The sequence below is a fragment of the Drosophila santomea genome, chromosome 3R (assembly GCF_016746245.2).
Source record: "Drosophila santomea strain STO CAGO 1482 chromosome 3R, Prin_Dsan_1.1, whole genome shotgun sequence".
In the NCBI taxonomy this organism is placed as follows: Eukaryota; Metazoa; Arthropoda; class Insecta; order Diptera; family Drosophilidae; genus Drosophila; species Drosophila santomea.
This window is the reverse complement of record NC_053019.2, coordinates 10,520,716-10,544,388: the sequence shown is the minus strand read 5'-3', so window position 1 is coordinate 10,544,388 and position 23,673 is coordinate 10,520,716. Positions and strand designations below refer to the sequence as shown.

Sequence of the window (23,673 nt, the reverse complement as noted above, 5' to 3'; positions counted from 1 at the left end):
GTAAGCTACAAATATTTTGAAAGCTTTGTTTAAAATGACTGTTACTTAATAAATATAAAAACGTTCAGATTACTCGAATTGTGTTTTAAATAAACATATAATCAATTCTGACTAAGCCGTCAATTAAACACACAGGAGATTACTTCTTGGTTTTATTTCACAACGACTAAAATGCGGCTTAAACAGAATCGGTTAGCTTAGCTAATAAAATTCATGCGTTCGTTTAAAATTAAGAGCATCATAATTGTTAAAAGAAAACTACGGGCTAATACAGGTTTACGAGTAAATGTAACGTGGTTATGAGAGTCGTACACCCCAAAACGGTTAAATGCTAGTTTCTTGCTTATAATTTCGCTATTGCAGATCCTACGCTCTTCGGCCCTCCGGCTTCAGAAGCTGCAGCTTGGTGGAAATGGGTCTCAGCGATGATGAGGACAATGGCGATGAGGACGACGATGATTGGGTGGATGTGGATGCGGCTCCTGTCGATGAGGAGTACGGATAGATGGTGCTGCCACTGCTGCTCGAGAACACAGGAGTGGTTCGGCTGAAGGGCGCTGGATGGGAATACTCCGAGACGGGTTGCGGTTCTGTGCCCCGGAATTCCTGTGGCAGCTCTCCTCGATAGACTCCAAACTGGGGTGTGGTACGGACCAGCTGCTCCAAGGGGGTCAGTCCGTACTGGGCATGTCGCTGGTGCACGCCGCCATTGTCCGGCGCATCCAATTTGGGCGGCAGCACCAGGCTACTGTCCACCACCGACTTGCCATCGAAGGTGTACAGGGCTCCACTCGGCAGCTGGGAATGGGGTATCTTGCGGTTGTCCGGCGGCAGGTAGTAGGTGTCTATCCGTTCCGCAGCAGCCGCCACTCGGTCATCCATGTCTAGTTCCATCTCCTCAGCATACAACTCTTCTTCATCGGGCCCAAAGAGATCCTCCAGCAGTGCGGAATCCGGTTTCTGGGTGGTGTTTTTGGGAATGTCTTTTCCTGTGGTAACTGCATCTTTTTTGGTTGTCTCTTCCAGTGGCTCCACATCATCCGCCTCCGGCATGGGCTCCTCCATTTCCAGCTCCTCTTCGCTTAAATCGTCTCCAAAGAGTTCATCGAGGGTGGGCTTCCTTAACTCCGAAGCGGAGGGCAGGGCGTGCTCCAAAGCTGCCGATGGCAATCTCAGAGCCGACGCCGTGGGACTAACCTCCTTCACGTTGACCCTTAGCACTTTTGTGGCATTGGTGCTGTCCAAGGGCGATGGAATAAACATGGGCTCAAAGCTCTGCGTTTCACTGCCTCCCTGCTGGGCTGTCAGGAACAGGGTATCGGTTTCCATCACCTCATCGATTTCTGTGCCAGGGTCCTCGCGCCGATGGGCCACCTGATCGATGATCTCCTTGGGCAATTGGACGCCAGTGCCATCGGTTCTAACGATGGGTCTGAATCCGCTCTCAACAATCACGGTGTCGGGTTTGAAGCCCTGATTTACGGCAGGCCGCATACTGGCGATTTCCTCCTGGGAGGGTTCCTTTACAGTAGGACGTTTCACGAGCGGAATGGTCGTGGTCGAGCTGGGAATGGAGACAGAGGAGGTTTTGGGTTTCTGCTCCCCCTTTCCGCCTGCCTGCTTGAAGAAAGCCGTATTTTGCAGAGAGCCCTGCGGTTCCAGGTCCACATAGGGCACTGGAATTTTGGGCTTACCCTTGACCTTGAGTCGCTCTCCCTTGTTATTCAGTCCGCCCAGCTCAGTGGGCTGACCCAGGAGCAAAACAGATGCGGCCAGCGGTTGCAGGGGGAAAGGTTTCTCCTTGACGAAGGGCTTTAGCAATCCCGGTATCGGCTTTCTGTAGTGACTAACAATCAGGGAGGGCTGTTGCTGCAGATGCACGGGATGCTGCTGCGGATGTGGATGCGGATGCGGATGCAGGTGCGGATGCTGCTGCGGAAGTATGGGCCTTGAGGCCGGAACCTTCTTGATCGGAGCGGGGAAAGGTCGACGGCCGGGCAGCTTAACCGGGTGAAAGAGTGGGGCGTTCTGCGGCGGACGCAGAAACTCAGAGAGTCCAATGGTTTTCTGGGCCAGCGCTGGAAGATTAGCGGTTAGATTGTGGTGATGCAAATGGAGATGCGGGTGGGGGGCATGCTGCGGTTGGTGGTGCAGGCGATGCAAGTGCGGGGGATAATGGATGGGATGGGGACCAGCCGCGAGTATGGGTAGCTTCAGGTTGGCAGAGGATAAAGTGGCTGATGGGGATGGGTATGCGGATGCGGATGCGGATTGAGATGGCGATGGAGATGCGTTCAGCGTGTGGGCATGGGCATGGGTCTCGCCCAGCAGAATCTCGGGTCGCGAGCTGATCTCGGTTGGGGTCACGTTCGGTTTCTGGTGCGGATTCGGATTCGGAATCGGGTTCTGGTTCTGGTTGGGATGGTTGGGGTTCAGATTCGGGTTCTTCAGAAGGCTCTCCTCGAGAGCCTCAGCAGCGCGGATGCCATCTGAAATCAGTTTGGTTATTTCCGAAGATTTCGTTATTTCAAAACTCAGTTTGGGCGGTGTTCCGTTCATATTGTGGTTCTTAATCAAATCGGTTTGGTGCTTCAATAAAAAATTATCGTTGGCGCTGACCTTGGTTTCGTGCCGGACGGACGCCTCTCCGGCGTAGTCCTCGTGCACTGGCGCCGGTTCCGCGGCGTTGGCCATCGCCGGCAGCCGGATTTCGTGGCGTTCGGAGGCGGCTCCCTTCAGTCCGCCCGCGTCCGAGTCACAGGAGTCGTGCACGTGGATCTTCCATCCCAGATAGCGGTGTGTGAAGCAGTGGTAGTACACCGTGTCCGGCGTATTCCGGTCCGGCTTCCAGGTGATCACGCCCGGCTCACCGGCATCGCATTTGAGGGTCAGGGTGCGCTGGTAGGCGCCGAAGGACTGGTAGTCGTCCGCCGGTGGACCCTCCACGTCCGGTGTCCAGTTGCAGAGCCGGCCCACGCCGGTGGGCGTGACCTGGCCGGACCGGGAGCGATGCACTCCGGCGTAGATGCGCACGGCCTGCAGCAGAGAAATGGGCATTGCAGTTAGGGATTTATAAGCGAAATCGATTTCACCTTCTTCTCCTCCTCGCGTTTGTGCTCGTATCCTCCCACAGGATCGTCACTGATGTAGAACGGGTGGTACTTGGCGGGGATGTCCGGGTTGTTTCCGCCCTCCACCACAAAGGTATAGGTCTTGCCGCGCACCACGTGGATCTCGGGGATCAGAAGTCCGTTGATGTACCAGGAAATTCCCCATCCCACGTGTCCTAAGGTATACAACATATACTTATTAAGTATCTATATAAATAGGTCAATAGGTCTTTGAAACCCGCCTGTGATGGCTGGATAGCCGTGCTTTCCTCCCGTGGGACCCATCTGGGCATAGAACACACCGTCCTCTGGCTCGTGGCACTGAATGGCTGGGATGTCCCAGGCGCCATTGCTGTTCACTGGCTTCGGAGTGGGCACTGGGCGCCTTTGGGTGATGATCGCTGTTTCCTGGCGTCGCTGCGGTGGCTGACGATGCAGTGCCTCCGCCCGATTCTCGTAGAATTCCTCGGCGGGTTCTACGTTGGGTTTGCCTGCTGGCGGATAACCAGCTCCGCCAGTGGAACTCTGGGCCGCGGGAGCAGAGTCCTCCTCATCCGATGAGTTGCTGCCGGCACGAGCACCCTCTGGCAAGGGGCAGTTCCACTTGGGCTGGCGACCGAACTCGATCTGGTGCAGGTGCTTGTTGTAGAAAGTGTGGAAGGAGACCTCCTGGTAATCGTTAAGTGGTCCAATTGCCCACACCACTGATTCCGCTTCCTTCATCGAGATGGGCAGATCCAGGCGATCCGTGGCTGCCAGGGATCTTTGGTACGTCACAATCGAGTAGCCATTCACCATGGCGGCATTGAGTAGACGTATGGAGTTGGTCTTCTCAGAGATCTTGGTGTCGGGACAAGCGCCACGCCCACCCGAGCACTGCGCCTTGCCTTCCAGGAAGTAGTCCGTTGCGAATCCGTTTCCGGTTTGTGGATCCACCCAGGCCACTACTGCATCCGCGCCGATCATCTGGCTAATGTTCTTGTTCGGCGAGATTCCAAAGGACATGTAGTGGTTCGGTTCTGCGGGGATACAAATGTGATGATCACAAATCAGTTAGTAAACTATTAATGGGTTCATCTTATGAATGAACTCAAGACAGTTCCATTTGCAAATCCCACTTGGAGAGCAGTTAAATTCTACGGTAAGTGCTGGGAGCCCCACAATCAACGAAAGTTGATCGCCCCAATTCTGGCCGCAATTCAACCGGTTGGCAGGCATTTTCCAGGTGAAAATTCCTTGCGGCATTCTTAGCGGTTGCAAATTGCCGAGATTGGAGTAAGACCAGTGGCGGTTGGATATGGACATAGTATGCCCACGGTGATCGTGATTGCAGATGCAACCAACAAATTGCTATCCATTTGGCCACCCCATCCCAGCCAGCAGTCGAGTTGCGCAATAAAACCAGTCGTCATAATTCGCAACTTGTTATTCTGCCAACCGATGCTGCTGCTGCTGCTGCTGCTGCTGCTTCCAATGGAAGCTGCTGATCGGTCAATTTGGATGCTAACTGGATTTTATTGTTGCCATCTCGGCCCCCTTCTCCGCTAACTGTACTCGATGAAATGTCAAAGCATCATAAATCATCGGCTGCAGATGCAGCATGCGGCATGCAGCATGCTGAAGGCTTGTCACCAAGTGGGATAGGTCAGGTAAAGGGCTTAGCTCAGCAAAGAGTCTTGAATTCCAAAAGGTGTCTCTTTCTATGGCTTTCCTAACTCATTGGGAACTATGATTGCATCAAAGGGCAGAAAAAATGAATTAAAATGTGTGATTGGCATAAGTTGAACTACCAAAATAATTCAATTAAAGTTTAGTTCAAAGATGTGATTCCTCTAAGATTTAATATAAAGCGAATAAACGTAATTAGACAGCTTCAATTAACACAAAGCTAATATCATCACCGCTTATGGAAGGGGACAACTTCCGCTAATTAGGAGCAGTTAGCACCCAGAACTTACCCAATTTGGCCACCAACTGGACCACGATGCTCTCGCCGGCCACCGCCCAGCGAACCTCGAATGCCAGATCGTCGTAGAGCACCTCGCAGTTGAGCTTCGACTGGAAGAGATTGGTTTAAGGGAAGGTTCGATTGGATCGGAAGCGGAAACGGAACCGGAAACGGATTGGAAAATGAGCGGTGCGGGTGTGTGTGTGTGTGTGCGTGTAGGTGTGAATGTGGACTGGGTTTTCTTTTTGGTTTGGAGGGGGAGGAGAAAGCTTTGCCAAAGTCAAAATTTTGAGCATACCCGAAATGTTTGCATTTTTGTTTTGCTGTATTCGAAAGTTTTTTGCTTCTCGAATGGTTTTATTATACAAAATGAAAAATGTTTTTGATTTCGCTTGGGTGTGTTAGTATGTTGATCAAAAGGATATTTGTGTGTGTGTGTGTGTGGGGGGGAGGGGGATTTGTGTGTGTCTGTGTGAATGTGAGTGGTGTATGTGTTGTATGTGGTGTGCGTTTTGTGTGTTTGGTTGTGTTTTGTGTATTGTGGATTTCGAGGGGGAGGAACAATTAGGATTCAGTCCCACACAGATTTCATTTTGTATAAGACGCTCCCGGAGCTCTGGCTCAAGCAAAAGCTGATCAAGACAACAAAACACAAATAACAAGCAGGTGAGTATTACATAGACACATATATTATAGAATGTGTTGCACATATGTATGTATATAAGTTATATATAGATATATATATTTCGGATCTCTCCTCCTCCGCCGTCCATCTAGCTTACAGTCTAGGAATTTCGGTCACGACTCGTGATGCCGGATCCGATTCGAATCGATTGATAAATATTTTGCATATACACAACAATAAATACGCTTGCATAAATAGAGTTACACACAACTACACCCATCTACCGTGATCAGCCATCGCAATCGGCTATCTGCGATCAGCTATCTGCGATTAGCGATCAGCGATCAGCGATCACTAGTAAGTAGTAGTAATCAGCGCTGCAGCTCGCTTAAGATCTGGCTGGCGTTCTTCTTTACCTGAGGACTGATTCCGAGCATCTTCAGGGAGGGCGGCACATTCAAGCCCTCCGGCAGGCGAACGTGGCCGAAGTCCACGGTGAAGGCCTCGCACCAAACGCCGAAGTGACCAATGTCGAAGATGGTCAGGTCATCGGGCAGGGTCAGCACAATTGTCTTGCGCTCGTAGCGACGCAGCGGATTCTCCTTGCCATTCTCGTCCGGAATCCTCAGGCCGTCGGAGGTGGGCCGCTGGCCACGACCCACCCAGAATTTGGCATCTGAAAATAAATTTGGGGGGAAGTTTTATGCCAGCTAAATAACAAATAACAAATAACAAATTCTACTTAAAGCCATTTCCAATCAGTTCACTCATTTCAGGTTTATTAAAATTTAAAAATTATAAAAATTTATTTGTTATTGTATTCTTTTTGTTCACTTATGACGAAAGCACTTTATCGATCTAGTATATTTGTTTGTCATTATTTTCAGGGTGAATTCCCCTAATTAAAAGAATTTTTCAATAAATAATGCATTTCATTATTATCTTATTAATTCTCGGTATTCTATGAGCTTTGGAATGGATTCTTTGAATTATGCGAAGCTTGACATAAAGATACATTTTATTTATAGATGATAAATGATATGTGCTCAAAACTTCTGAATATGATTGAAATCCCACGAGTTACGAAAAGAGCTGTCTACTAAGCTGTAAATTAGAACATGGACAAGAAGTGAGCAGAACATTCTTAAGTATTTGAGACAGATTAGAATGACTGGTATGCTAAGTGGAGTATAAAGTTCTTAGAGAGTATTGCAATCTAAATGTTTGAGTGGTACCCACCTGGCGCCTCTCCGTCGTAGCTAAAGTTGGGCACCAGCAGCGTTTGGGCGTCCACGATGACAATGTTCTCGGAGGAGACGCCATGGACGCCCCTCAGAGCGCTGATCTTCTGTGGCCGCGGGAAGTCCAAGTTGGGCGGAATGGAAACGTCGCCGAAGTTCACCGCAAACTCATCGCACCACACCGAAAACCACTTGATGTCGCGCAGTGTTTTGCCCTCGGGCAGAGACAGGGTGACGTCCTTGTTCCGGTAGCGGCGGGTCAGGGAGGCGGTTCCGCCCCTTTCGTCCCTCAGCCGGGCGGCACCTTCATTACTGGGCCGCCCAGTGCTCCCCACATAGAAGTAGGCAGCTGGCGCCTCGCCGTCGTAGTTGAACTTCTTGATGAAGATGGTGCGGGAATCGACGGCGTACACATCGCCGGAGACACCGTGGTGGAGGCGGGTCAGGGCTCCGATCTTGGTGCCATAATAGGGGTAGGCGGCGTCTCCAAAGCTGACTAGGCCTGCAAGCACAAGCACAAACAAAAAAACAATCAAAAGAATCAGTTAGGCAAGTGGCCAAACAAAAGACTTAGGCAACAAACTTGGCGCTAGCTGAGTCAGTGGGCAATGAATACACAGGCGAGATCTTCGCAGCCACTTAGCGACCTTTTAATTAGTCGTACACTGGGGAAAATGTAATGGCTTTAGCTGTCCCAAAATCACTGTATGTATGTAATAATTAGGTATTAATGATTGGAGTATCACCGTACACAATGTTCAATTAAATAATTTCCGATTTAAAATGCGACTTGTTTATTGTTACGATATTATATAGCTGATTGTCTTTCATATTATAAGTGTTTTTAATTTCCATGCCGACGGGTTCCAGGCAAACAGATAAACCACAACAAGCAATTCAAACAGAAATCTACGAAAGCGATGTGTCATAGCCAAAACTCGATCGCAGTCTTTGTTCTTGGAGCACAGGAAGTTTCGGATTTACGGATTTACGGCAAATAAATTTTGAATACAATCCGAAAATTCGTGAGGCGTGTAACACCAAAACAAAACTGAAAAAATGGTAAAACAAAAAAAAACAAAAAAACAGGTCTTAATGGGAACTAATTCTCATTAGGAGATGAATGGTTCTAAGCCGACTTTAATGGGCCAACTTTGTTTGCTTTGTGGGCTGGCGAATTTCGTTTTGAAAACTTCCCACTTCACCTTCACAGACTTGGCTTCAACGCTCGCTGCTGTGGTTGGTGTTGTTGTTCAAATTCAATTTATCTGTGTTTTATTACAATCTTTTTGTTGCTATTGTCTGTGCTTTGTTTTTTGCATGGGCCATAAACACGTTTCTGTTTTTTTAAACTGCCATCAAATGGTTTGTCGGGGCGACATGGTCGCCATGGCCTGCAGTTATTTTTTTATTTTTGACACAACCCGATTGGTTTTTTTTTATATTTGTTTTTACCCGCTGGCCGGTTCACTTTTCCGTGGCCATGGCTTCGGCTGCTCCAAATTTTGCGCAGATGCGGACGAGTCTTTCTCGTTTGCCAGATTCTGAAGCTGGCCAGTTTGTCGGCCACGAATCCAATGCGATCCGATCTGCCCAGCCGATTTCCGCCCGGCTGGCCCAGAATCCATCATTGATTTAAAACTCGCGGGGCAGTTGCCAGCTCGCATGCAAAATGCCAAAGGTGTAATTAACAGCAATCGCAGTCTTATTAATGATGATCGGGCTAAAGTCAGACGGAGCCATTAGGCAGGCTCACACCGAGCACTCAACTATTGGCCAAGCCAACCCATCGAACTGGTTGGGGGCAATTGGCAATCATCTGAAGCCTCTCGGATTGCGAAACCTACGCATCAAAAGCACAAAATCGCACACGAAAAGACATTATTCACTTGAGGATATTTTTACCGAAATATTTCACAATGTTCGATATTTCAATTAAATGATTACTCCTCATTATCATTCGATCTTGCGGGATGTTAATTAATCTAATTGTTTTCTGGTTCGTATTGAATATCAATTGGGATTTAATATATGTTGTATCTAAAATCTGAGTTGAGTGTATATTTTATATAATTTATTAAATAAATTCATTTCTATTCGCACGGACCAAGCAACCCAGAGACCTACTTTCCCAGCGGCTTTTCCACTCGCTAGGAGGTCTTCGAAATGGTATCAAGGAAACGTGTTAGCAATTTATGCAAATCTCCGGTGGAAATGCTAATGCAGTCCGCCAGTGGGACAATTGTGGAGTTGGTCAGCGGTTCAACGGTCAGCGCGATCATAAAAGCTGATGAATATTCAACTGCCTGGACCGCACTCACAAAAGATGATATACGTATGCATCGGATTCGTATTCGGCATGTCATTGAGCTGTGTGGCTCATATTAACAGGTCACTAATCTAGTTTCTGAATATCAGCATCTGTATCTGAAGCTGTCTCTGTCTCAGTATCTGTATCTGTATCTGCAGCTGTGTCTGCATTGCTATCCGTTCAATTTGCATCACAATGGCACTTATAAATCATTGCCCGGGGTACTTACAGCTTAATGCGGCCAATAGGCCAAATAGCAGCAGCCAAGGTTTATCCTTCATTGCCAACATGGCTAACGGTTGCAAAAGTGTGCCTGCGTGTGTCTGAGTTTTCCTTTGCTTCTAATTTGTTTGGCAGCGTGGGTGCTTGGGCACAGGCCCCGATTTAACTCGGACTTTTCCCGGCAGGATGCGCTTATCCTGGCACTAGCGATTACACACACACACTCGGGCTTAACTATGGGTTAGAGACAGAAAGAGAGAGAGAGAACTGCACTCGCGAATGAAATTCGAGTTGGTTTTGATCCAGGGATCTTTTTTTGGGGTTCCACTTAGCCAGGTATCTCGCGACCGAACGCAACGAACTCCAAAACCGCACTGATCGCCAGCGATCTTGGCTGTCAGCAAAGAGTTGAAAACTTTCGGACCCGCCGCTGCCGCATCTGCTTCCGCTCCCCTCCCGCTCTCGCAGCCGACGCCGGCAGCACTGTTTGGGTGTCTGGTTTGGCTGCCAATGTTGCTGCTGCTGCTGCTTTTAGCCTGAATGTTGCTGTTGTGCATTTGCAGTTGATGTTGCTGATGCTGTTGTCATGTTAGTGCTGTTGCTTTAGCTGTTATCGTTGCAGCTGATGTTGCTGCTGTTACCGTTGATGTTGCTAACGTGATTGTACCGATGCTTAGGCTATTGCTGAAGCTTATGTTGCAGCTGTTACTGCTTATGTTATATTTATGCTGCTGCTGTTATGAATATTTTTGCTGTTGCCAATTACATTGCTATTACTTGATGTTGCGTCTGGGCCAAAACTCTTTTAGCCATTTGTTGTGATCACCTGGATCTCCAGTGACCCACTGTAGTCGTTGCCTCTATGTTGTTATTGCTGCCCGTCAGCAATAATTTTTGCGATTGCTGCTGTCGCGCAGTACCCTCAAAAAAATTTAAAAAAACAGAGATAGACTTCAAACGTCTTTCTGCCGCGGCGCCTTTTCGGCCAAGTTAAATAAATTTTTTGCACACCTTCTGTCATTTTTCATGTCTTCTTATGTCTTCTCATGTGTTTCTTCTATTTTTCGTTACCCACTTCGTTGTTTGTTGCTGGTGAATTTAAATGTTATTCTGCGTGTTGAACTTGTTTCGCTGCTAATGCAATTTATTTTTGCCAAATTATTGCTGAGTGTGCTTCGAAAATCTCGAATGCTCGATACCCTCTTTTGTTGGGCATTACATGCAGTTTTTTCTTATTGCACGCGTAACTTCTGTATTCCCTTTTAAAACTATTTCCGCGATGATTGTTACTCACGTTTACAGAAATCGCGTTGTATTTGGATTTTCTTTGAAAACCGTTGTTTAAATAGTTTTTGGGGGCAGTATGTGCCAAATTATAAAATACCATTTCGTTTTCCATTTGATAAACTTCCCTTAACACATTTCTTGCGATCTTACTCTCGGTTTCTTTCACCATTCACATGGTAACTAAACATTTATTTTCCGTTTCCTTATAGCCATGTGCTGTTGTGTACCTGCAGATTACTTTATTGATATTGTCTCACCTTTTCGATTGAATAATACCAAAAAAGTAATTTGCTTTTTTTAACGTATTCCTTTGCACTTTCGATTACTGGATTACCGTATTACCGGATTACCGGATTAGATAATCAGCCATGGCAGCTAGTTCATCGTGATGGATTTGCTCCCCGGTTCGGAGGTGAAAGAAAGCAGATTGGCAATTCGTGATCCGTTGCCAAGTTCACAACTGGTGGCCGGAGGCCCTCGAAGATACCAATAAAGAGTGAGAAATCACAAAAGGTCAGACGGTAAGTGTGCGGTTACCAACTCTTGTTAACCGTTTGCTTCCCGCTTACATAATTCAATTAGGGCCTCGGCTTTAATGGAGATAATTTCTGGGAGCCCGATAAAAGCCATAACAGCGACGACATTGGCCGAAGTCAAGGCGAATACTAAGTCTAAGTTTGGGCATCCTTTTGTTCTTGGCCAAGGCCCTGAATCTTTTGTGGCTTTGTGCCTGCATTCGAGCTTTGTTCGCCATACATCGCCATCTTTTGTGGTAACAACAAAAGGCAACGGCGAATCAATAACCTCTGGCCGCAAAAGATGATTTTAATGTCCCAAAGCGGCGTTATGATTTTTGCAAATTCAAATTAGGTTTCAACAGATTTGCCTAAGTGGTGCCAAAAAGCCGTTTTTAGTAGTTATTTTTGCAACCTGGAGTTGGAGTTCGGTTCCTCAGCTGGCAACGTGATCGGCGATTTTGCATGGGGAGCGTGTAATTATAAGGGAAATGCTGGAAATACTGAAATGAGGCAAAAACGCACATTTCGTATAAATTACAGACAGTCATCATGTTTCAGGTCGCTTCTTTCACTTTGAAGACGGGCAGACGAACAAAAACGCATATGGCTGTTGTAAAACGCTTTCATAATCAACTGGCTGCGAAGGTGGAGCCATCGGGGAACCTCTTTTTCCGGCTGACTTTCCCACTCCCCCAATACCCTTCTCTTTATCGGAAACCATGTCGAGGTTTAGTCGGGAGTACACTTGGGAAAATGCCTTACTAGTATACTAGTATGAAATTCTTACAGTGAAAGGTATTCTATGCTATGATAGTTTACAAACAAAATATTTAATTGTTGTTTCTATGATTAGATTAGTCTGTGAAACATATATAATATATTATGTACCTTATATACGCTATTTTTTGCACAGTGTGGGACTGCCTCAATGTGCGTAATTTGGATTGCCGTCAAATTAGTTTTTAATTTCTCAACTGACATTGGGCATAGATTGAACCCGCCGCGGCACCACAACTAGCCACACAAAAGCACGAACAAACATTATTAACTTGGCTACCACTTTTGGGTGCCCAGCTGGTCTTCTTCTGGCCACTTTCGCATTTGCATGGCCAACTCGGCCAACTCGGCCAACTCGGCTGGCGAGCATTAGATTTATGGCTTTAAGTCGGCGTTGTCTCGCTCTTTCGGCCAGTTGATTGATCCGAAAATTATGCACGCGCACGATAAAGCCAGCAGATCCGACCCTCCAAACAAATCCAACAATCCGACCATCCATGATTCCATGATTCCATGATTCCACGATGATGAAGCCCCAACGTGTCGCGTAATTAGCCTTTGTTATGCGAATTTCTTAGGGTGGCTCTGCTCTCTGATTTATAGCCGTCGGTTGTTGGAGGTGGAATATCTTCCATCATCGCATGGATCGCTCTTTCAAGAAAATTGAACAGTGTGGAGAAAGTTGCCCACTTCTGGGATCCGCATCCATAGACTATAGATGCATTATCTATGCATCTGCGATCGTTTCCCTTTCCGGACAACTCGCCTCGCATTTCCAGCACTTCCTCTCACTTGCATCATGCATTTCAAATATCGCGTATACCGCGTATCAAGGTGCATGCTTTCAATATCGTTGCCAAGCGACTGGGGCTAAGGTCAGGCTCCAATCATTCAGATCGGCATGGGGGGCCTGTCCCAAATAAACAAAACGAAATCATAAAAAAAATTGCTAATCTATGGAGCACTAAAGCCAGCATCCTATTGGGGAAAATAATCGCAAACAGAAGGCAAACAGAAGTAGAGTTACCTTAACTTATCAAAAAATGTCATATGTTAATACCTAAGCTTCATATTTGAAAACTTTTTTCCAAGTGCTTAATTTGGCTAACCACTTCTAGTTCACTCAATGATCTTTTAGATACTTAATCTGACGGGTTCTTCTCCAAAAATCATTTGGTGTTCGACCAGCTTATGATAATCAGCGGACACACCGCTGACCACTTAATTACAGGGTATGCAAATTGGAAAGGCAGCTCAGCTTAATTTATGGCCCGCTGACAAGGCACATTCTAATCATCAGCAGAAGCGAAAATAACATTCACCTTCTATGGCCAAAAAGCTCAAAATAAAAAACAAGAAAAAACCGTCGAATTAAAGCAATGTGAATAAGGCAAAGTTGAATTTGTTATCAGTTTGTTGTTTGTTTGCCCAGCCAGGCCAATCGCGTGCCTGCGATGTGAATTCATTTAATTAGTCTCGCAAAAAGAAGAACCCACAGATGACCTTGGATCGCTGGTGGGTGATGGGTGATGGGTGATGGTCTATGCCTGATGGGTAATGGGCTAGTGGATGGGCGAGATGGCCGATGGCTGATGGCTGATGGAGGGGATCTACTTGGCCGCACATTGTTTATGACTTGATTGTTCAGCTGCGAGCAAACACCTTGCCCCTTGGGGCACCACCCACCCCCTTTTGCACCTGCCGCCACTACTTCTTGGGTGAGTCAAGGCCACACAGCAGCAAATCTGCACGATGGCTTCTAATTTGAATTTTACAACATGCACTTACTGCGATGCCTCGCAATGCCTCGAATAATGCTCTTTGTATTTGCCTGCCTTATTTATGGCCGCAGCCAGTGCAATTAATCTTCTGTGGAGCCGCAGTAGATGCGAAATGCGAATGCGAAATGCGAATGCAGCATCTGAAATGTAGTAGTACTAAGTCACAGGCACATGGCATAAATTTCCTGCCTGCTTATTTATCATCTAATCATTTTCATTTGGCGACTCTTTATGGCATTTTCAGTGGTAGTTAGTCGCCGGATTTAGTTAGTCGCTGGCCAAGTTAGTGGGTGTGGGCCGAGTTGCCGAGTTGACGAGTGTTGAATGGTTGGGTCGAGGTGCAGTCAAAAAGTGGCACTTACGGCCTTTGTTTGAGCCTAGTACGAGCTGGCCAAGTCAGCATTGAAGATTTGCAAATATTTGAGTATTTGCACACAAGTGCGGCGGACAAGTCCGAAATTAAGTTGTCAAGGAAATATATAACAAATATTAAATGGGCGGATAGTTCATGCGAACTATGGTGCACTCGCACGGCAGCATGTTTGCATTTCTCAAGTGCTTGCAAATATTATTCTCAGTGTGGGGGATAAGCCAACTGCAGACAGCGAACTGAATTTGTATTTAATCTGTTGATATTGCAAGTCAATGAAGAGTAGATATTTTCAATACATTAGTAATGAATTCTGTTGGTCTCTTAAGGGATAATTAAAGTTGCCCTCACCAACTGAGCACATAAACTTAATTAAGTTGCCAGTTTCCAAAAGTTTGTTAACCAGCTGAACTAATGAATATTCCAATGCTCTCAGCTTTGTTAGCCATCTCGGCTTCGAAGCATCTGCAATTAGCCGCGGAGCAACAATAGTTTTGCATACATTTCTTGAACGCCGTGAAAAGCCGGTGAGGCAATCGCAGTTACAAAAGTCAGGCGGGGAAACAAACGAATAACGGCCCCCACGCACAGGCGGCAATTTACTGGCACGCAGACACCCAAGAGTGCACTGGGAGAAAAGTGTAGTATCATAGATATCATGGATAGCAGTATCATCATAAATATATTTGATCTACATGCTTCACTCTAGGTATACACTACTTCATGAAACGTTACCTTGAATAATATTTAGATACGTAATGCTCATAAAAGGAACTTTTTCTTAGTGTACATGTACACTGAAATGTTCAAAAGCAATTTGTGCATTTGACGCGAGGATGCCTGATGAACATATGCACAAACCTACAGACAATGAAGTCATGTGGAAGTCCCAGACCGCCGACTGATGATCGCAACCGGCACACGTGTGCCAGGAAAAGCGAAATGGGTTTTCCACGCGAAAAGGGAGAAAGAGTCGTTTAATGTGTACTTGATGGGCACCAGAATCAGTTAGGAGATTGCGCCACACACACAACAATAGCGCAAAGTTAAAGTGGACAACAAGCCAGAGTAATTCTTATTTATCAAAGTCAATGGCTAGTCTGGCACACATAGCAGCTGATAAAGAAACTGGCAAGGGAATTATCAAACATGAATGAAAGCGAACTGTTGTGCGCCGAAGTCAGAATGCCCTTGCACTTATAAAATTATGATAGGGTAATGCTAATAAAGCTCTAAAGAACAATTAAAATATAATAAAGACAAGAAATACCAATGCGCAGGCCCTCGACTGCAGATACCCTCTTATTCTGTTAATCATATCTGAAGTAACATGCTTGCATAAATACATTTTCCCATTTAAAAAACCACTACAAAATATTTTTTAGTATACTTACGTATATTTCCTAAACGTATGCCTCAATTCGATATACCCGTGCAATAACAAAGAGTATACCAACAGAAGCGGCAACACGCGCTGAAAGTTAACAGAGCCGCTCGCTGCTATCTAACAGAGGTAGAGAGTGATCGCCGCTGCTTAGAATGAAATGTAACGGTTAAACGCCGCGTGGGAGCAGCCGCTAGTCAGATATTTTCGTTTTCGAGTGTTTTCGAAAATTTCTCTACCGATCAGTTTTAAAAGACACGCCAAACGGTGCGAAACGTTCTCGATCGCTGCGGAAAAGCAAATTCAGTACAAAACCATAACAAAAGTTCCGGAGTTCGCGTTGTTTGAACTGAAAACAAAAGTAATAATTAATTCATATCAAAATAAACAAACAGAAATCGACACAAAATGCACAGCAAATTGTTGGACGAGGTGGGTATTCATATTCAATCAATTGATGGATGAATCGATTTTTCCATTAACGTAAATCTATTTTGGAACCCAACGTATTATTTATTGGAGGCACTCTTAGTTAGTCATCCTCATCCTGGGATGACTTGTTCCCAAAGAGTCATCGTGTTATTTACAATCATCGGCATCATAAACATTTCGTTGGCTTGGAAAATTTAATGTCGGAAGAGCATTCTTTTGTTGCTCTGCAGAATAAAGAAAAGACAAGGAATTCTTCGCAGATTGAGGAAATGTTTTCGGATTCTGGAAACGTCACCCATTTGGTTAAACCAAACACAGATCAACAATTTTTAATACCAGACTAGTTTTCAAGCAACGTGTGCGGCTCATAATAGCGATATGGTGGTTAATTATGGTTTAGAATAGTTTGTTGGCAAACTGGTTTGCACTTGGTCAGCTTTTGGATTCGATTGAATATTTAATTCAGCATACAATTCATGAGTTAGTTTCTAACTTAAAGGCTAACAGTGAAAAAAACGTTCTTGAATGACAATTAGGCTTTTAGATAATTAATTTATATATAGAACATAATAATTTAAACTTAAAGTTATCGTACATTACGTTTGCAGCATTCTACTGCATTTTTCGATGCCATCAATCAACTAAGATTTTCTCACTGTACTCTGCGCCCAAGTTCTAGTTCAACTGGCCATTACTCAACATGTGGATTACAAATTAACGCAAACAAGCTTCACTTCAAGCACCTGCCATTATAAAATTGAACGCGATTACAAAATCAGCTGGCTCAGCATGTTATATGACAAACAGTGAGCATACGTGATGAATGCAACTGCTGATTGCCGCCGACCCTCCGGTGTAATTTTCCATGCACACGCCTTTGTAATGGAACCACATATAGTACATACATATGTATGTACATATATGGTGCATTGTACATAGAGCACCATCCGGAAAATGGCCCCACTTTCCTGCCCCTTTTTCCGATGATTTATCTCGCTGTTCTGATCGCTAGCGTCAGATCGACAGCTGACCCCATCTCTTTCGTCTTTCGGCTTTCGGCTTTCGGCTTTCAGCTTTTCGATCACTTCAGGTGATTTTGTGGGCTGCCTTTGAGTCACGGCGACTATTTTTACTCTCGTTTTTCATTTTCAGAATTCTCGCTCAAGCAATTTAAATTTATTTAATTTAACCACACTCATGCCACACTCATGAACCGGGAGCAGGAATGGGAGAGTACCCACAACAAAAGTGAATTGTTTACCAAGCCGAAATGGTATTGCTCTTCCTAAAAAGTTGCGCATAAATCCAAGAGAGATTGATTGTTCAACAAAGCCAACATTTATCAATGTTTAGATGCCACTTTGATAGCCGAATCCACTATACCCCTTCTGAAATATGCTTTAGAACCAGAGAATGTGTGAATTCTCAATTTCACGTTGACTGATTTCAATGAATGAGCACGGATTTCGGTTCGTGGGTTTATGTCAGGCGGAATTAACATTTTGACGAGCACCGTAATTTGTTAATTAGCAAACGTCAGGAAGGTGAACAATGTGCACTGCGCGAAAATTAGAAAAAGATCACTCTTTGAGTGAATAGGTATTATATGTTCAAGATAATCGTTGAGTGCCACAGTTTTCTTAACTTTAAGCAGTAGCTTTCTATGCTGGGTCGGTTCTGTTTCCTTATATTTGCAATGTAGATTGCTGTGATTATGGTATAATACCCCTGAGTTCGAAGTGGCAAGCGCGTGCCCATTACGCAGTCGGTCAATCGGTCAGTTGGCAATGCGATAATGCCACCAGCCCCCGGAGAGTCCGGTTAGAGATTGCCGGATCCGCCAGACCAGACGGCGCAGGCGATAAGTTACGAGTACTTGTATATGGCTTAAAAAGATTATTCCTTCAATTGACTGAGACCTTCACCCGCTTGCCTATTTGCAGCTGAATGAAAACGGCTACATTGTCATCGAGGACTTCCTCACCGCCGAGGAAGTGGACTCCCTGTTCCAGGCGGGAAGAGCGCTGTGCCTGGATGCTCCGCAGAACAACCGGAAGATCTTCAGCACCATTAAGCAGGAGGATGCACAGGGCAAGGAGCTGTACTTCATGGAGTCGGGCGACAAAGTGCGTTACTTCTTCGAAAAGGGCGCGGTGGGAGATGAGGGTCAGCTGCTGGTGGATCCCATGATCGCCCTCAACAAAGTGGGCCACGCGCTGCACGTGGAGCATCCTGCCTTCAATGCAATCACCTTCAGCAACCGGGTGCGGGAGATCTGCTGGCAGCTGAACTACAACAAGCCGGCCGTCTGCCAAAGCATGTACATCTACAAGAATCCCGGAGTGGGTGGCGAGGTCACGCCGCACCAGGACTCGTGGTTCCTGCACACGGATCCCAACTCGGCGGTGGGCTTTTGGCTGGCCCTCGAGGATTGCACCCTGCAGAACGGCTGCCTGCAGTTCATCAAGGGATCACACAAGAGCGGCGTCCACAGGCGCTACCTCCGCAATCCCGACAAGAATGCCAGCGAGCTGATGGTCTACGATCGGGCTGCTCCCATTTATCCGCAGTCCAGCTTTACGCCGATGCAAGTCAGCAAGGGTAAGTTCTTAAAGAAACATTTATCATTTAAAGTAAGTGAAGCGCATTCTAATTACTGCAGAGTAGTAGAGCTTTAAATTAGATCTTTATGGTGAAGTGAAGTTTATGGCTTAAGTGAAAAGTAAATATTTCGTTGGGTGCTTTTTATCAGACCAGGTGTAATATACTTGTAGTTTTATATTTTGCCTTGTCCTACAATGAGTTATTTTTGTGGACTTTTCACTAATGGAATTCTCATTTCATATTATTATATAATGTTTTACTTAACTTTTTCCAGGCACCTGCATTCTAATCCATGGAAACGTGGTCCACAAGAGTGAGCCGAATCGCTCGCAAAAGAGTCGCCACGCCTACACTTTCCACGTCATCGAGACTGAGAACAACGTCAAGTATTCGGAGGACAATTGGCTGCAGGCGCCGAAGGACAAGCCATTCCCTGTCCTCTTCGAGCGCAAGGCCTGAGGATCTGGTGGAGATCGTGATTCGGTATTTTCGCATATAAGACTCTAGTTCCGTTGTACACGCCAAGATGTATGATGTAATTGTAAATGTAAAGAATAAACTTCCTACTCTATTCAAATTTGAATTTGAGCTGCGCTCACGCGGGCGTAAGCAGTAGTCAAGCAGTATGCAAAGCAGTGGGTTGGCTCGAGCCAGTGAGCAAGCAGTTGATAGCAACTGATAGCAAAGAGCGAACGACCGACCTTATAACAATTGTACTAATAAAAATTAAACGATACCAGAGAGGCGAACGAGACCACGGTCATGGTACAGTAGATACACAATAAAGGCGAACAAAAAGGCTCCTGGTCTGTTGTGTCAAATATTAGATAATAAAGCTAAGCTTGGAAATGTTTTTTGTATGTTATAAAAGAACTAATCTTTCAAAATGGTGATACACTGATTGCTCTTGTTGATTAAAACAAGTGAGGCCCCGCTACTGTGACGTAAACGAGTTTTCCACCATCCGAAATTCTCGTTCAAATTTGATAAAATTATCTGTGTCCGCCACCTCGCGGGTCGTGCGTTGGCGTTACGATCGTCGAGAGATAAGTCTATTAGTAGTAGTAGTAGTAGTAGTAGTAGGGCACTGGAACTGAGCTCGGACACTAGCTAACACAACTCAGTATGCCGCCAGCTGTCAGTCGCAACAGATCGTACATAGGAGTGAAATGGCCACCAGCAAGTGGGAATCCGACGAGGAGATACAGTACTTCCGCGAGTATCTGCGCATCCCAAGTGTTCATCCCGATCCGGACTATGGTTGGTATCTGCGTGATGAGCTGCAATTTACGTGAATAACAAGTGTAATAAAATGCAGTTGGACAAAACTGTATTCCATTTTAGAGAAATCAAGTGGCAGATTTAATGACTAAGATATTTACACCTACCTCTTTAGCACCATGTGTCGAGTTCCTAAGACAACAGGCAAATCTGATGGATCTGCCGATAAAAGTGTATTACCCAGCAAATGAACAGAATCCCGTGGTGGTTTTGACATGGGAAGGCCTCGATCCCGAGTTGCCCAGCATTCTGCTAAACTCCCATATGGACGTGGTGCCCGTGTTCCCGGAAAATTGGACACACCCACCATTTGGAGCCGACATCGATGAGGAGGGTCGCATTTTCGCCAGGGGAACACAGGATATGAAGTCCGTGGGAATGCAGCACCTCGCCGCCATTAGAGCGCTGAAAAGAAGTGGAGCGAAATTCAAACGAACCATCCACATCTCATTTGTGGCGGGTTAGTAAGTTATAAGAGCTGTTCAATAATATATCTAAAATTCCATTCACTTAGATGAGGAGATGGGCGGTCGCTATGGCATGCGACCTTTTGTGCCCACGGACGATTTCCGTGCTCTTAATGTGGGATTTGCAATGGACGAGGGACTGGCTTCACCCGATGAGCATCTTCCCCTTTTCTATGCAGAGCGAGCAGTTTGGCGTAAGTTAGACTATATGTACATTGGATGAAAGGCCACTTCAGTTGACCCCTTCAAACAGGTGTGTACTTCAACATCGGTGGAACTGCGGGCCACGGATCGCTTTTGCTGCCCAATACAGCTGGTGTTAAGCTGAACTACATAGTGGGGAAGATGATGGAGTTTCGCAGGAGTCAGGTGCAGAGGTTGGAGAATAATCCAGATTTGGTCATTGGCGATGTCACGACCATTAACTTGACCAAAATTGCTGGCGGAGTTCAGAGCAATGTGGTGCCTCCTTCGCTGATGGTCTGCTTCGATTGCCGCTTGGCTCTGGACGTGGATTTCGAGGAGTTTGAAGCTAATGTAGGTGCTGTACTCATCTTAAATGCTCCTCAAACTAACCTCTTTTGGATATTTAAAGCTGCACAAATGGTGTGACGATGTGGGTGGTGGCATCGAGATCACCTACGAGCAGAAGCAGCCCAAAGTCCCGCCCACCGCCATCGACGATAGTAATCCTTTCTGGCTGGCTTTCAAGAAAGCCACCGATGAGATGTAAGAGTTCTTATCTAATTAAGTTGGGTCTATTTATAATAGCATTATTCATCTTTCAGGCACATCTCCATCAAGCCACAAATATTTACCGGCGGCACTGACAGCAGATACATCCGTGCCGTTGGCATCCCAGCCTTGGGCTTCTCCCCCATGAACAACACACCTGTGCTCCTCCACGATCACGATGAGTTCATTCAGGCGGACATCTATCTGCGCGGTGTGCAGATATTTCAGAGAATTATTAGCAACGTAGCTAATGCCTAGTTAATCCCTCTTAAATGGTATACATATTTTTGTTTGTTGTATATGATAACGGTTATAAGATAAATAAACTCACTGAAACAATGGCTATTTTAGAGCTTTCGTTTATGTTGGTTGTCTTCAGATTAAATTGGTATCTGGAGATAAAACTTATAAAAGTTTAATAACAACTTTTGTAGACAAGATGTCACTTTAGATTCAGTTTTGTCTGAGCTTTAGATAGGAACACAATGGCGGCTAAGAACTGGGAGACCAACGAGGAGATCGAATATTTCCGGGAATACCTGCGCATCCCAACCGTGCATCCAAATCCCGATTATGGTGGGTATCTAATAGATATTATCAGATTGGTACAAGAAACATGAACTTAAAATTAACAAATAACATTTATTACACTAGAACCTTGCGTAGAATTCCGTCAGGCTAAGGATTTGAATCTACCCTCGATAAGCAAAATCCCGTGGTCGTTCTGGGCTGGGAGGGCACTGAAAAGGAATGGCCGAGTATCTTGCTAAACTCCCACATGGATGTAGTTCCCGTGTTCCCCGAAAACTGGACCCATCCACCGTTTGGGGCAGACATCGATGAGGAGGGTCGCATTTTTGCCAGAGGATCACAGGACATGAAGTGTGTGGGTATATGGCGGCCATCAGATCGCTGAAAGCCAAAGGATTGAGATTCAAGCGTACCATTCACATATCATTCGTTCCTGGTAAATAACCATTTAAATATAAACATTTATTTTAACGAATTTTCCTCGATTAGATGAAGAGTTAGGTGGGCGAAAGGGAATGATGCCTTTTGTCAGTTCGGAGGAGTTTAAGGCCCTAAATATTGGCTTTTCCCTGGACGAGGGAATCGCTTCTCCGACTTCAGAGTTTCCCGTTTTCTACGCCGAGCGAACTTTGAAAGGTGAGTGAAATAAATCACCTTGCAGTTTAACACTAACTTATGGATGTTTTCAGGTGTTATTTACAGGATCAGTGGATCAGCGAACATGGCTTGCTTCTAATGCCGAATACTGCGGGCGAGAAGCTAAGTTATATAACTAGCTCCGTGCGAGTCAGCAAAAGCGCTTGAAGGATAATCCAGAGTTGCAGATTGGCGATGTGACCACCATTAACCTGACCATCGTCAATGGCGGAGTCCAATGCAATGTGGTGCCACCCTTGCTGACGGTCGTTTTTGAAGTTCGATTGTCTTTGGATCATAAAGTCCGACTTTAAAGCTTATGTGGGTAGCCAAATTAAAAGACCTTTAAATTACTAATACTCCCCTTTTAGTTGGAGAACTTGTGTGAAGAGGCTGGTGGCGACATCGAGTTCGAGTTCACTTCAAACCGAAGAAGCGAACACACTGCGCCCACAGTCACTGATGAGTCGAATCCCTTTTGGGTGGCCTTTAAACATGCCACTGATGAGCTGTGAGTTTGGATTAATCTTAGAATAATCATTGTTATATAATGCTTATTATATAATGCTTATTTTTCAGAGGCCCGAAGACCAAACTGCAGGTCTTTCCCGGGAGATAGGCATTCCGGCATTGGGATTTTCTCCTATCAATAACACTCCGGTTCTTCTGCATGATCACGATGAGTTTCTTCATGCTGAGACGTACTTAAAATGGTGTGGAGATATGCACGAAAATTATTGAAAACTTGGGCAACGTTGAAAATTAATTTCCTTTGAATTAGCCATGTTTAAAGCAAAAAATAAACATTTTTTCTTATACATACAAAAGAAATAAGAATTTGAAATATATAATTTTATAATTTAACGGACATGCTAATATTTTACACGATAGTATCGAAAACCATTCCATTCAAAAATATGTATAAGAAACAGATGTCAAATGTAATATGGGTGGGTGTAACAACTATGTTGAGCGCGTACTCAAAAGCGGAGCAAAACTGGGCTAATGCTAAAGCAAGGACAGAAACCATTCATTAGTACCTGTAAAGTTAAAGTCGGCTGTTAAAATTTTAAATTACTTAACGATAGACCAACACTCCAATAAAATATATATTAAATAGAAATAAAAACTTATAAATAAAAATATATGAAGATATATATATAAAATTATTACTTACGAGTTACCATTCATTGTTAAAATTCTTTGTCAGTTAAACTCCGGTATACATGGATTTTCCACAAGGAAAACATTTATCACAAAGTTAAGCCTAGAATTAAGCTTACGGTTATTGCGTTATAACCTTTCGCTTTTATATATTGGAGAAAACTTAAAAAATAACACACCTTTAAAAATCTTTTAAGCACAAGTGCTTGGTGGCAAAACTAATCATTAATTTATTTATTATAATAGATA

General features: G+C 45.1%; 3 protein-coding genes and 1 pseudogene across 4 annotated transcripts; 3 read left to right on the top strand and 1 right to left on the bottom strand.

Moving 5' to 3' along the window:
* Nucleotides 1–138: 138 nt before the first annotated feature.
* LOC120450988 (protein Skeletor, isoforms B/C) lies at nt 139–9,873 on the bottom strand. Of its 2 annotated transcripts, XM_039634292.2 has the most exons (8): nt 9,465–9,873; nt 6,923–7,426; nt 6,100–6,359; nt 5,069–5,168; nt 3,353–4,129; nt 3,093–3,286; nt 2,620–3,036; nt 2,308–2,489 (listed from the first exon to the last, which is right to left on the bottom strand). In XM_039634292.2, exons 1-8 carry the CDS (start codon nt 9,523–9,525, stop codon nt 2,448–2,450), a joined length of 2,355 nt encoding a protein of 784 aa, XP_039490226.1. In that variant the 5' UTR covers nt 9,526–9,873; the 3' UTR covers nt 2,308–2,447. The 2 variants fall into 2 exon arrangements, with proteins under 2 accessions (XP_039490225.1, XP_039490226.1); XM_039634291.2 differs by having other exon boundaries at nt 139–3,036; nt 9,465–9,867.
* A 5,954-nt stretch (nt 9,874–15,827) lies between these two features.
* LOC120450991 (phytanoyl-CoA dioxygenase domain-containing protein 1) lies at nt 15,828–19,187 on the top strand. The gene is made up of 3 exons (XM_039634294.2): nt 15,828–16,006; nt 17,950–18,607; nt 18,885–19,187. The coding sequence occupies exons 1-3, from the start codon at nt 15,983–15,985 to the stop codon at nt 19,067–19,069; spliced, it is 867 nt and encodes a 288-aa protein (XP_039490228.1). The 5' UTR covers nt 15,828–15,982; the 3' UTR covers nt 19,070–19,187.
* Nucleotides 19,188–19,700: 513 nt separating this feature from the next.
* LOC120450990 (aminoacylase-1-like) lies at nt 19,701–21,441 on the top strand. Its single transcript, XM_039634293.2, has 6 exons — nt 19,701–19,870; nt 20,007–20,351; nt 20,406–20,552; nt 20,612–20,895; nt 20,954–21,087; nt 21,147–21,441. Exons 1-6 carry the CDS (start codon nt 19,780–19,782, stop codon nt 21,349–21,351), a joined length of 1,206 nt encoding a protein of 401 aa, XP_039490227.1. The 5' UTR covers nt 19,701–19,779; the 3' UTR covers nt 21,352–21,441.
* A 137-nt stretch (nt 21,442–21,578) lies between these two features.
* On the top strand, nt 21,579–23,026 carry LOC120454019 (annotated as a pseudogene).
* The last annotated feature ends 647 nt before the right edge of the window (nt 23,027–23,673 follow it).

Excerpts from the sequence above, each read along its gene's own strand:
- LOC120450988 (XM_039634291.2), bottom strand. The coding sequence starts at position 9,525 with ATGTTGGCAATGAAGGATAAACCTTGGCTGCTGCTATTTGGCCTATTG. Across the intron at positions 7,427-9,464 it reads CCTATTGGCCGCATTAAGCT|GCCTAGTCAGCTTTGGAGAC; the intron begins GTAAGTACCCCG and ends TTGTGCTTGCAG. Across the intron at positions 6,360-6,922 it reads CTACGACGGAGAGGCGCCAG|ATGCCAAATTCTGGGTGGGT; the intron begins GTGGGTACCACT and ends ATTTATTTTCAG.
- LOC120450991 (XM_039634294.2), top strand. The coding sequence starts at position 15,983 with ATGCACAGCAAATTGTTGGACGAG. Across the intron at positions 16,007-17,949 it reads ACAGCAAATTGTTGGACGAG|CTGAATGAAAACGGCTACAT; the intron begins GTGGGTATTCAT and ends GCCTATTTGCAG. Across the intron at positions 18,608-18,884 it reads GCCGATGCAAGTCAGCAAGG|GCACCTGCATTCTAATCCAT; the intron begins GTAAGTTCTTAA and ends AACTTTTTCCAG.
- LOC120450990 (XM_039634293.2), top strand. The coding sequence starts at position 19,780 with ATGGCCACCAGCAAGTGGGAATCCGACGAGGAGATACAGTACTTCCGC. Across the intron at positions 20,896-20,953 it reads TCGAGGAGTTTGAAGCTAAT|CTGCACAAATGGTGTGACGA; the intron begins GTAGGTGCTGTA and ends GGATATTTAAAG. Across the intron at positions 21,088-21,146 it reads AAGAAAGCCACCGATGAGAT|GCACATCTCCATCAAGCCAC; the intron begins GTAAGAGTTCTT and ends TTCATCTTTCAG.